We start from the raw sequence: 13567 nt of genomic DNA, 5'->3' as shown, positions 1-13567 counted from the left end.
GACAGCATGTGAAAGCACCGATGTCACTGGAGTCTATATTTTCACATGGTCACGTGTACATGAACTTCACTTCAAATAAAAATAACAAAAATGCAGATTCCTGTCTGATCCCTTTCAGAAATCCTGCAGTGGTCTGGTCCCTTCTCCCCACACAGCCCTCTTATACTTGTTTCTTGTGCACCCCCCAAGGCTCTGCTCTACCTGCCCCTTCCTCTGGAACCTTTTCCCTGGTCCTTCACTGCTCACCCCAAGAGTCTTGGTGTTGCTGTCCATCACCTTCCTGTCCAGTTCAAACATCATCCCAGCTTGTCAAGAACCTTCCTGACCATTTAGTAGTCACTCAAGTTCTGTTCTGTTCACTTACTGAGTATGCTTCCAAGTTGAGAGAGTAGCTAGCTTTCCTGCCTGGCCCACAGTCAGGACAAATCTCTCTCACCTGCCAGTCCCACAGCCGCTCAGACCCGACCAAGTAAACACAGAGACGTATATTGGTTACAAACTGTATGGCCGTGGCAGGCTTCTTGCTAACTGTTCTTATAGCTTAAATTAATCCATTTCCATTAATCTATACCATGCCATGTGGCTCGTGGCTTACCGGCATCTTCACATGCTGTTTCTCATCATGGTGGCTGGCAGTGTCTCTCTGACTCAGCCTTCCACTTCCCAGAATTCTCCTCTCTCTTTGTCCCACCTACACTTCCTGCCTGGCCACTGGCCCACCAGTGTTTTATTTATACAGAACGCTATCCACACATGAGAGTCCCTCCTGGAATGAGTTCCCTTCCCTCCTGTCCCTCCCTGTCTGACAATGGTGAGATGAACATTTGTTTGCCCCAGTATCTCAGGTCCCGGAAGTGCTTCATACATTAGATAGCTGGGGAATAGTAGCTGATTTCTATTATCCAGTGACATTTATTAAGGAATAATTATATATAAATACCTCAATGATTTAGAAATATTAATGCTTCCCAACATTGACTATGTCTTCTATTTATCCTTTTTTTTTTTTTTTTTTTTTTGGAGCTGAGGATCGAACCCAGGGCCTTGTGCTTGCTAGGCAAGCGCTCTACCACTGACCTAAATCCCCAACCCCTATCTTTTTAAATTTATTACATTTTACTTATTGTTTGTGAGATGTGTATATACCACTAGAATATGCCCATCTTTAATTTTTATTACCCTTATTTATTTTGTGTGTGTGTGAGCACATGCCACAGCATACATGTGATCAGAGAGAACAACTTCTGGGAGCTGGTTCTCTCCTACTTTGTGGGTCCCAAGGATCAAACTCAGGTCACCAGGCTTGGTGGGAAGTACCTTTGCCCGCTGCACCATCTCCTCAGCCCTTCCATTTTTTGCTTCTATTCTTACTATATACTGTCCATATCCTAAACATTTGGGATATTTACTATCATCTGGGACACTTTTTTTCTCTTTTTCTTTTGGTTTTTTGAGACAGGGTTTCTCTGTGTAGTTTTGGAGCCTGTCCTGGATCTTGTTCTGTAGACCAGGCTGGCCTCGAACTCACAGAGATCAGCCTGGCTCTGTCTCCCGAGTGCTGGGATTAAAGGTGTGTGCCACCACTGCCTGGCTTTTTTTTGGCTATGAGGGTAAGGGCACATGTTCTCTGACCTACACACACACATACACACACACACACACACACACACGTACCCTCCCCACACACATATATAAGAATCTCTTACCATGATCAAAACTAGCTAAAGTCTCCCTCATTAATCATGGGATGATAATGACACAGAGAAAGGAATTATTAAAATTCCATGTGTCTAGAGAAATTTATTTCAGACCCATTAGATTTCCATCTTTGGTATGGGTAATACTGGACTTTTTTTGTGATTGCAGGTACAGATCCAAGTGAGAAATAGCAAAGGTTCTTTTGACAAGTTGAAGATGGACGTCTGTCAGAAAGTGGACTTGCTTGGAGCTAGTCGCTGCAACATGCTATCTCAGTCACTCACGACCTACCAGGTGCGCACTCCGTGGTCAGCACGTTCTTGCAGTAAAGACGGGTGGTGAGATTCCTTTGACAAGTTGTCTCACGGGTGCAAGAAAATCCAGTATCCTTGGTCAGGTTCCTGGGACAGCTGTACCTGACCTGTTGAAGTTCTGACAGAGAACCACAAAGCTATAAGGGAAGAGAGACTTAGGGACTGTCTATCGTGTAGTTTCACACTATTCTCTTTTGGGTCCTAGCAGGGTGAAAGACTTAGGGACTTCTGAGGTCGAAAGGGGATAGCAAGCCAGGCAGTGGAGGTGCAAGTCTTTAGTCCCAGCACTCAGGAGGCAGAGGCAGGCAGACCGATTTCCGAGTTCGAGGCCAGCCTGGTCTACAGAGTGAGTTCCAGGACAGCCAGGGCTACAGAGAGAAACCCTGTCTTAAAAAGGCAAATGAAATAAAAATTTAAAAAAAGAAAAAAAAAAGGGGGGGAAGAAAGGGGGAATGGTGAGGAGGTAAAATTTAAGACTCAAACTCTGGTCACATATACTTTTGTTTGAAGCAGTGATACTGTGGGCACAGCCAGCTGTGGGCTCATGCAGTTGATCTCAGCACTCCAGGGCACAGGCAGGAGAACTGAGAACTCAAGTCTAGACTCTGTCACCAAACTAAACAAAAAAGCAAAAAGAATGCCATGGTCCAAAAAGTTTGAAAACTTTTGTGTCAAGTAATAATAAAGAAGATGAAGCAGGTGGTGGGATTAAAGGCATCTTTAATCCCAGCAGGCAGAGGCAAGTAGATCTCTGAGTTCGAGGCCAACCTGGTCCAAAAAGCGAGTTCTAGGACAGCCAGAGCTGTTATACAGAGAAACTTTGTCTCAAAACAAACAAACAAAACAAAAAACAAAACTAACTAAATAAATAAAAATAAAACGAAGCCAAAGACAATTAAGTAAATGGTAATTTGGGCTTAAAAAATCCAAGTTTGCAAACTAAGGTCATGTATGTATGCCTTTCATTCCGCCAAGCTGCCATCCTACCCAAGTTTAACTTCAAAAGTCTCACCTGTAGTTAGAATTTTCTTTGGGCAGCCAACCAGCTCCCAAATAAAGACAGAGACTTACTATTAATTATGAATGCTCAGCCTTATCTTAGGCTTGTCCCACTAGCTCTTTTAATTTAACCTGCTTCTATTCATGTATGTTTTGCCTCAGGGCTTTTACCTTTCTTTTATTCTGTATGTCCTACTTTTCTGCTTCTTCCATGTCTGTATGTCTGTCTGTCTGTCCCCTTGCATCTCTCTGGCATCTCTTTTCTTTCTTCCCTGGAGCCTAAATTCCTCCTCCTACTTTCTCTTCCTGCCCAGAAGTCCCGCCTATACCTCCTCCCTCACTATTGCCTGTTCAGCTTTTTATTAGACCAGTCAGGTGCCTTAGGCAAGCAAGGTAGTTAAACAAATGCAACACATCTGTACATAGTTAAACAAATACAACACATCTTTACATAGTTAAACAAATGCAACACATCTTTACATAGTTAAACAAATATTCCACAAAATAAATATATGCAATACAACTTTACATAGTTAAACAAGTATTTAATAACATTTCCCCCTTTTTGGTCTAAATACAAAGAAAGGTTTTAGTTTTAACATAATAAGACTATATACATTAAGAACAATTACCAAGTAAGAATTACATTTACAGTATCCAGTCCAACTATATTTGGCAAAATCAGAGAAAATACTCCTTGGTGAGTCCAAAGTTGCGTACCTAAACCACTTTCTATCCTAACCTATATCACTAACTCAAAACCATCTTTTTAGACCTCAAAACATTTTCTTAGATAGACAATTTAACTTTTATGTTTCTCAACCCCCTAAACTTTACATCTCTATGTGAGTTTCTTTTCTGACTCTGGTAACAAGGGAAACTATAACTATCTCATCTTCAACTCCATCAGAGACCAGAGAAGGAGATAATATTATTCGAGTAAACAGGAAGTACAGAACAAGCAAATTTCAAAACTATAGAAATGACAGAGACACCTGGCTGCCTGGACAGTCACCCGAGGTTCCTCTGCAACACTGGGGTATCCATCTTTGACCTACAGGCCTAGTCTCTCTGACATACTTTTCTTTGAAGCAGGAATTTTGAAGGACTGTCCCATACTGTCTTGGCCAAGTTTGGCAGTCTTTTTCCTTTGTTTCCTGCTTATCCAGTTTGTACAATATACTGTCAGCAGTCGAGACAAGGGCAGGTTCTTGCCCAAATGGTAGCTTTGTCACAACGAAAGCAAACTCCATATGGACGCTCTTCGATGCCATCATCTTTTTATAAAGTAAATTGGTGCTGCCAGGAGCAGACATGTCTTACTGTAATGAAAAGCCTTAGGTATTTAACATCTTAAATGCCATATTCTGTAGGTCTCTGAAATGTTTGAAGATCATCTATTTGTCTATTTAAAATATACCTGTTTGACCTTGAAAACATACCTAACATGACTACAAGTTTGATTGTTATAGATGACTAACTGCTAACTTGCATTTCTTAAACAGTTTGTAATAATAGCTTTCAAGGACTAGAACTTTATATTACATTTTTAAATAAGCTGCATAGTACAATATCTTAAGAGTAGATATATATATAGATCTATGATCTATCTATATATATATATAAAACAAAAATAACCTTAAATTTGTATCAGTATACAAAAATCCATACCAATGTAAAATATTTGAGATGAATAGTTGTGTTTTTATCCTATATTCCTATATCCCCACTAAATGATGACAAACATCCATAACCGACTGAATGACCAAAAACCACCCACCCCACCTCTTGGGAATGTGGGTGTTGTATTCTCTAGACTGCTTCCTGTTATCTGGAGGTGATGGCATCCCCAGGGGACCCTGAGAAAATTAAGATAATGGTCAAGTCCTAAGAAAACTGGCCATAACACTAGTTATTCAGTCTCTGTGTAATGAGAAAGTGCAGGTATATCTGAAGTCCTGGCTAGAATAGTCTGTGAGGCTGAACTTCAGCCTTGAAGTAGTTCTGAATACAGAACTCTGAGGAAACTGCAACAGAGGCACTGTGAGAAGCTGCATCACCTGGGCCACTCATTTTCATTGGTGTCTGGTCCCCTTGCTTTGAAAACACAAACTTTCAAAGGTAACATACATATCTGCATTAACACAAGTATAGGCTGTGTGTTGTACACAAGCCAGTAAAAGATGATTTTTTGTTTTCTGTTTGAGCAGGTAAAAGACATGTCAACTTTGTAAGTTTGTTTTATAAATTTGTATAACCCGAATTCTATCCATGCCATATGAAAGGATGACATGTAATGATCAGTAATGAGGACTCTGTAGCCAACAAGATTTATGTCTCACCCACTCTCAGAGCTGTTCCCATATCAAGGGATCAGCATGTGTCACCTGTCTTGTAGTTTTTCTACGTTTATTTTTTTATGTCATGTCTATAGTCAAGATTTTAAGGGGTTCTCCCTCAATCAAATCTGGTCTCTATTGATTTTTGAAGGAATCCACGGGCTTTCATTTCCTGTGGAAACAAAAGCATAACCTCTCCCCCAATGCAATACATTTTCTGACTTCCATTTTAAAGTTAAGACATCCCTCAAGTATCTAGGCTGGTTTAATTCAGCAGTCCCTTTAAGAATCCCATGTCTCTCAGCGGCTGTTGTTCACTCATCAGCATTCAAAAAAATTTTTTTTTGGTTTTTCAAGACAGGGTTTCTCTGTGTAGCTTTAGAGCCTGTCCTGGATCTTGCTCTGTAGACCAGGCTGGCCTCAAACTCAGAGATCCACCTGCCTCTGCCTGCCAAGTGCTGGGATTAAAGGTGTGCACCAGCACTGCCCGGCCTATACCTTTTTTCTTAAGCATCTATGCACACTGTACCCTTTTTAAAGTTTTTTTTTCTTCCCAGTCTGGACCTGTTTTACTATGCACCTGTAGTGTTCTCCAACAGTGTGAGCCAAACCTTAAACCACTAGGCAGCAGCTAGGCCCTCTGTAACATGGCTCCACCAACTCCTAGGGTCCGTGAGAAGGGAGCCTTAAGCAGGTGAGCCTGGCTGAGAGCTCTTTAACTGGGAGCTGCATTTAAGCACCTCTGCTCTACGAAGTTGGCACCTGCACAGTGGCAGGCGTGTTGACTTAGCTCACTGTTTCTACTTAGTGTGCCAGCTGCTCAAGCGCTCTGCTGCATGGCAGTGCCTCTTAAAGGAACCATATCCAGTTTTTGTATTTTTTCTTCAGCTTTCTCAGGCCCTAGGTGGCAATTTGAGCCCCACGTTGGGCGCCATTTGTAGTTGGAATTTTCTTTGGGCTGCCAACAAGCTCTCAAATACAGATTTATTATTAATTGTCAATGCTCGGCCTTAGCTTAGGTTTGTCCCACTAGTTCTTTTAACTTAATTTAACCTGCTTCTATTCATGTATGTTTTGCCTCAGGGCTTTTACATTTCTTTCATTCTGTATGTCCTACTTTCCTGCTTCCTCCATATCTGTCTGTCTGTCTGGCCCCTGGGATCTCTCTGGCATCTTTTTCTTCCCCTGGCCTAAATTCCTCCTCCTACTTACTCTTCCTGCCCAGAAGTCCTGCCTGTACCTCCTCCCTTGCTATTGGCTGTTCGGCTTTTTATTAGACCAATTGGGTGCCTTAAATAGGCAAGATAAAACAACAACACCCCTTTACTTAAACAAATGCACCACATCTTTACATAGTTAAACAAATATTCTGCAACACTCACCTGCACAGATGTTGCCCTCATGTCACATGAATAATCTACAATGAATGCTGTTTACACAGTAGTAAGTGCTGACTTTAATGTGTATTTCAAAATAGCATGTAGGAAACTGTATTTGAATGAGGAAAGAATCAGTGAAAGGAGGTGGTTATTCATTGCTGTTTTAAAGCAGTATTCCTAATTCAGTTTAGTGCTATGGAGTCCAGACTCAAAAAAAGATGTCCTTGACAACGAGAGCAATGGCAATCTGTAATTTAACAGCTACTAGCCTGGTACTCCTCCATTCAGCCTTGTCTTGCAACAGGAATCTTGAAGCAACAAGGAAGATTACAAATTACCTGAGTTAGCTCAATAACACATGAAAGGTCAAGTCTTTCTTGAGCCCTTAATGAAAGGCAAAATTTAATAATATTTCCTGTAATAAAATGATACTTATGGGGTGGTAGTGGCACACACCTTTAATCCCAACACTCAGGAAGCAGAGGCAGGTGAATCTCTGTGAGTTCTAGACCAGCCTGGTCTATAGAGCAAGTTCCAGGATTACACAGAGAAACCCTGTCTCATAAAAACAAAAAACAAACAAAACAAAACAAAAAACCAGGAAGAGAAAGAAGGGGAAGAAGGGGAAGAGGGGGAAAAGGGAGAAAGGGGAGGAGGGGGAAGGGGGAGGGGGGAGGGGGAAAGGGGGAAGGGGGAAGGGGGAGGGGAAGAGGGGGAAGGGGAAAGGAAGGAAGAAAGAGGAAAAAAAAAGGAAAGGCACACACCTTTAATCCGAGCACTCAGGATTCAGAGGTGAATTTCTGTGAGTTTGTGGACATCCTGGTCTACATACCAAGTTCCAGGCCAGCCAAGGCTACACAGTAAGAATGTCTCACGAAGCAAAACAAAACACAAAAAAGGCTTCTATGGGCCAATGAGATGGCTCAGCAAGTGAAGATGTTTGCTGTCAAGCCTGATGACCTGAATTTGATCCCTGGGACCCACATGGTGGAAGGAGAGGACCAGCTCCCACAAGGTGTTCTCTGACCTCTTTAGGCACACCATGCCTAAATATATATATAAATATGCTATACACATAAATGCTTATATATGTTAACATTAAAGATCACACATACAGAGATTGGTGTTTTTACGCCTTTGGTGTTTCTGTTTTGGATTCCTAGGCTTTTAGAACCATTGGTTTTCTTTCTCTTATTAATGAAGAATTGTGATCTACAGTTCTTTCTGTTCCCTATACCTGGGACAGTTGGATCAGTTCCTGTCGGTTACTGAGTACCACAGCAGTAAGGAAACAGATCTTAGGGCAGAACTGTAGTGTTGCCTTTCCTTTTTCCACAGAGAACATTGCTTGGGTTCTGGAAGAAAACAGCTCAAATGATGTCTCAAATCCAGGAGGCCTGTGCTGGCTTTCATCCGTATGACTTCATAGCTCTCAAGGTATGTCTTCAGGTTCTCTTCTTTAGCTGTATCACACTTCATTAAGTGATAACATTGAAACTTTCTTTGGCTCAGGTTAGTTTTAAACCCATGAAACCTTGGGAAACATTTACCCCCACTGCTCTCTAGGTGATCCGTACTCTCTAGGTTCCAAAGCCAGCAGTAGGACTGAAATACACAGGAACCTTGCAGGCTGAGGTACTAGTATGATAGAAGAGGGAAGAAGAGAGGATGCAGAAGAGACACATAGCTGGAGGCAGTGGCTCAGGATTAAGAGCTGAGCTCTTAAGTCAGGTGGCGGTGGCACACATTTAATCCTAGCACTCGGGAGGCAGAGCCAGGTGGATCTCTGTGAGTTCGAGGCCAACCTGGTCTACAGAGCGAGATCCAGGACAGGCACCAAAACTACATGGAGAAACCCTGTCTCAAAAAACCAACCAACCAACCAACCAACATATAAATGCTTCAGTGAATAATGTCAAAATTATATGCCTAATTTCTCCTCAGAATTGAAGAACATCTTTAGTTATGTATTGAGGATTACAGTACAGGCTGACAGGGCAGTGTGTTTTCTTTGGACCTATCACAAGTTGCTGACCTTTCCCCAAGGCTAACCTTTCCACAGGCAGCCAGGATGAAGAACTGCGTGCAAGAGGCTCAGTGTAAATCACACCCACCCACATTCCCACAGCTCTCACTCTCTATTCAGAACTACTTCTATTTTATATTGTCTAAAGTTTTCACTCTCTCTTTGTAAAAAGAAATAGATTTTTTCAATCTCCTGAACATTAAATGTCATATCCTTAGCGACTACAGGACACGCCAGGCAATCTCACTGCAGACTACAGTGAAGAAGCAGCAGACGGCAGCCCTCTCACTGCCGACCGCAATAAGTAAGTAGGGGAAAGCTGCCTCTGCTGCTGGGGAGTCCCTGCATGCATCTCCTCTCTGGCTCACAGAGTGCTGACTCTATGTCACTTTTCCAAACAACACAAGCAGTTGCTGTATTCTCCTGCAGTCAACATGGTAGGCACAGGAGATAACAGTACCAGTCAACTGTGGTGACAACTCCAGGCTTCCGTCATGAGGAAGAATGTGCATTGTGTTAAGAACTGAGTACTGTAGGGAAGTGTAGGCGAATATTCCTTTCCCACCTGCCAGATCCCAATAACCACTCTGACTTATGTTAATTACAACTGCTCGGCCATAGCTCAGGCTTATTACTAACTAGCTCTTACAACTTAAATTAACCCATTTCTATTCATCTGTGTATTGCCATGTGGCTCATGGCTTTACATGTCCCCCAGCACGTCTCGCTATCTGAGTTTCCTGGCCACTCCTCTGACCCTGCCCTTCCTCTTCCCAGCATTCTCCTAGTCTGGCTGAAGAGCTCAATCTCTTCCTGCCCACCTCATCAGCCAACCATCTTTTTATTAGTCAATGAGTCATACGAATTCACGGTGTAGAAAAAGATTGTTCCACAGCCGGGAAGCCTGGAAGGGACAGCAGGGGCGCAGGCAGGTCCAGGACCAGTAGCTGTTAGAAATCGATCTCCAAATAACACAGCCAAGACTAGGAGCTAAGGGCCTTGCTCCTGCCCACTTCCCTGTGCTCTGCCCAGGCTTAGCTGCAGCGGCACTCCTGACAGCACCAAACTCTGTCGGGAGTGACAGGTACTGCTGAGTGGATGGTGATCCCAACAATAGTATTTCTCTATGGGAAATCCAAACTAAATGTTTGCATGTATAAAATGTATAAACAAGATTTACCGTTGTTCTATGCTGACATTTAAAATCATGAATGCAATCAGGAAGCAGAGACAGGCAGGTCTCTGTGAGTTGGAGACCAGCATGGTTTATAGAGCGAGATCCAGGTCAAACAGAGCTACATAGTGAGAGCCTGTCTCAAAAAACCCAAAAAAACAAAAAACAAGAAGTCATGACTAAATAGTTTTTCATTGTCACAGGGAAGCTTTATTGAAAATGTCATGTATCTTCAATAGTATAAAAGCTATTCTTTTGAGTTACCGAGCAGATTTACAAACACTTTCATCCAAGTCGTTCTAAAAATATCATATACATATACTATCATCAGAAACTTCATTGCAAATCCTAAATTACTTACTCTGAAAGGTTTTTTGTTTTTTGTGACAAGGTTTTTCTGTTCCAGTCCTGGCTGTCCTGGAACTCACTCTGTAGATTATGTTGTCCTTGAACTCACCGAGATCCGCCTGCCTCTGATTCCTGAATGCTGGGATTAAAGACATGCACCACCACTGCCTGGCTAGGTATTTTTAGTATTTTTTTTTAAATTGACACTGTATTGGTCTTTGCGTGTCTTTAAAGACATATTAACAGCCTTCAATACTGGCAACTGTGAAGCCATGCCCAGGAATAGCAGCTCAATCTCTCTTCGGTTTCTATGCCCGTTCATGTGACATGGGTGTACTAACTCAGCATAGCATATTAGATACATACTGGAAATGACCATTGACTAGGGATGTCAGAGGCTAGCTTGTCTTATTCTCTTTGGCAAATATCACTTTATTATACAAAGTAGAATGTCACATTTTGTGTGGGGTATTTGTCTCCTCTTGGTTTAGTTCCTACAAGTTAAGTAAAGGCCACCCCAGCCCCTAGTGCATAAAAATGAAACACCACAGCCTGTAGCCAGAGGCTCTGAGATGCACAGGGTGAGGGCCCTTACCCAAAGTATTTGTACAAGCATGCCAGTTTTCAGACTTTTAAAAAGGAATTTTGGTATATTTGCATATACATATCTTAGGGATGGGATCCAGGTCTAAACTGAAATTCATTTATGCTTTCTTGAATCTTCTTTTAATTGATTAGGATAATTTTAATTCAAAAAATAAGCTCCGAAGTCTGTGGGCAATACTCTAAAACACAGTAAAAAAAGAGCAAGTAACAGTGGTTTCTTCAGTGAGAGCAAAGACTCCAGAAATTTCTACATAATTCTACCCATGTCCTCCCCTCTTTTAGAAGATCATACTGAAAGGAAGACATGGGTGCAGAGGAAAGGAACTGGTGTGTGTTCTATGTGTCTTGTGCTTGTGACCTGAGAGGGCGTCAGTCTCCTTTAAATAGTGTGTCCAGAAAACAAGCCTCATGATAAACAAGTTTTCTATTTAGCCTATCATCTTGCTGTTCAAAAGGCTGTGGACCGCCGGGCGGTGGTGGCGCACGCCTTTAATCCCAGCACTCGGGAGGCAGAGCCAGGTGGATCTCTGTGAGTTCGAGGCCAGCCTGGGCTACCAAGTGAGTTCCAGGAAAGGCGCAAAGCTACACAGAGAAACCCTGTCTCGAAAAACCAAAAAAAAAAAAAAGGCTGTGGACATTCCAGAGTTCAGATTTCCAAATTAGGAATATTCAACCTTGTATCAGCCCAGTGCCTATGATCCAGATATAGACTCTGAATTACTATTTACTGAGACGGGGTGGAAAGAGCGAGCAGGGAGCAGGGCGGTGGTGGCGCACACTTTTAATCCCAGCACAGGCAGGTGCATCTCTGAGTTCGAGGCCAGTCTGGTCTACCAGGTGAGTTCCAGGACAGCCAGGGCTACACAGTGAAACCCTGTCTGGAAAAACCAAGGGGTTGGGGGAGTGGAGAGGAGACAAAAAAAAAAAAAAAAAGAAAAAAAAATAAGGGTTTTTACAGCCTGTGCAGATCTACAGAAATAAGACACACTTTGTTACAGACTTGATCTACCAGACAAGTGTATTATGTACCTCTTGAATTAAAATTTTAATTATATGAAACTGGGGGCTATGAACCTCAAATGTATTTTAACCAAAATCTGTTTTTACTTTAGAGTAGCGTCAGAAGAGGATGAGAGATTTGAGAGAGAACCAGGTAAGACGGTAGATGCACCAAACTGAAATGGCCACGTTTTAATGGAGAATAGTCTGTCACACTCTTTTAAAAGATGGTTTTAAAAGACTGGTTTAAACTGCATTTGAAATGTTGTCACTTTGTAACTCTATCCTGTCCACTTCTCAAGCCAACCGATTGCTTTAAGCCACGTATAATTGGGACTTTTATTAAAAAGTACATTCAGTTACCAGTCCCAGACTTAATGGAAGAATTGGATCCATTTACATTTTTAAATCATTGCTAGGTGTGATCTTGCTACACGTCCCAATCCTCCCCATCCCCTTTGGAGACAGGGTTTCTCTGTGTGACCCTGACTGGCCTGGGACTCGCTGTGTAGACCAGGCCGATCTCTGCCCGAGTGCTGGCATTAAAGGTGTGCACCGGCATGACGTCCCTTGCTGCTGCTGCCACTTTAATACGGGCTTCCTAGTTTCTCCTCATCTTACAGTTTTCCTGTGGCTGATTTTCCTTCAGTGTGCCTTGAGTCCTTTCTATTTCTGGTGTGTCAACTACAGTCTTCTGCTTTGCGGATTACCTTAAGACTTACCAATAAAATCTTGTGTTTATACGATGCAATACTGTAATAGTAACAACTGAACACTGGTCACAGAGACTGAAATGTGAACACACTAGCTTCCAAAAACAGAAGCTGGAGAGCGGGCTCAGCGGCTGAAGAGCACTGACTGCTCTTGCAGAGGACCTGGGTTTGGTTTCCAGCACCCACATGGCAGCTCTCAACGCGATGTAGCTCCCACTCCAGGATGCCATCCATTGTCACTGGCCTGTAATCAGGCACCACAGTATTCCCCCTTACTGTGCGTATCATCGGAGGCGCCAGCCCCAGGCTCTTATGCAGTAAGTTGACATCTACTTTCCTTATGGACAGATGCCTTCTGTATTATGATGGCTGTCATTTGGTGAAAAATGGGGTAGGTAGTCCTGTAGTGACCAACATTGAAATACCAGGTCATAGTTGGGTCCGACAGCCTAAGACCAGCAGTGGGAAGGACAGGGTTAGGACCAAAATGGACTCTCTGCTGCTGCTGGTGAACTCACGGTCCAAAACTACTGTGAATAGCTTGTTAATGCCAGACAGACTGTAAGTCTAATCAACATGAGCCCAGGGTCTCCCTGACACTAGGGCAGGCCCTGAGGCTTGTCCTCAGCACTGGCCTAGGGACAGGGATCATTAGGACTGCCCCAATGTTGGGTGATTATCAGCCAGCAATCACATTTCAAACAGTCTTGCCTCATGCCTACCAAATTTGGGAACGTTGGTAGTAGTCACTTGGCCCAAATGATACTAAGCTAGGTTCTGCCACAGAGACCAGTGCAAGTTTGAGCCTGTTCACCAAGCACGGGTGTAGTGCTCACAGAGATGCAGCCCACCGGAGTGGGGTCTTCACCTGATGCCACTGCAGATCGGATGGCTCTCTCTTGAGAGCTGACCTAAGGATAGAGTCCTCAGGTCTTCCTACTGCTGGGTTTCACCCAGGGGGCCCTATAGTGA

The 13567-nt window shown here is 42.9% G+C and overlaps 1 protein-coding gene across 7 annotated transcripts in view; it reads left to right on the top strand.

Annotated features, from left to right (window-relative positions):
* Positions 1-13567, top strand: part of Ica1l (islet cell autoantigen 1 like) — a 67275-nt gene that overhangs the window by 35709 nt on the left and 17999 nt on the right. For all 7 annotated transcript variants that reach the window (XM_052749563.1, XM_052749562.1, XM_052749557.1 and 4 more), the window contains 4 exons: positions 1867-1992; positions 8068-8166; positions 8974-9059; positions 11996-12036. In XM_052749563.1, coding sequence (XP_052605523.1) covers positions 1867-1992; positions 8068-8166; positions 8974-9059; positions 11996-12036 — 352 coding nt within the window. The remainder of the gene's footprint in view (positions 1-1866; positions 1993-8067; positions 8167-8973; positions 9060-11995; positions 12037-13567) is intronic.

The sequence above is a fragment of the Peromyscus californicus genome, unplaced genomic scaffold, assembly GCF_007827085.1.
Source record: "Peromyscus californicus insignis strain IS unplaced genomic scaffold, ASM782708v3 Scaffold_21__1_contigs__length_65335640, whole genome shotgun sequence".
Classification (NCBI taxonomy): Eukaryota; Metazoa; Chordata; class Mammalia; order Rodentia; family Cricetidae; genus Peromyscus; species Peromyscus californicus.
This window is presented reverse-complemented; position numbering and strand designations above follow the sequence as displayed.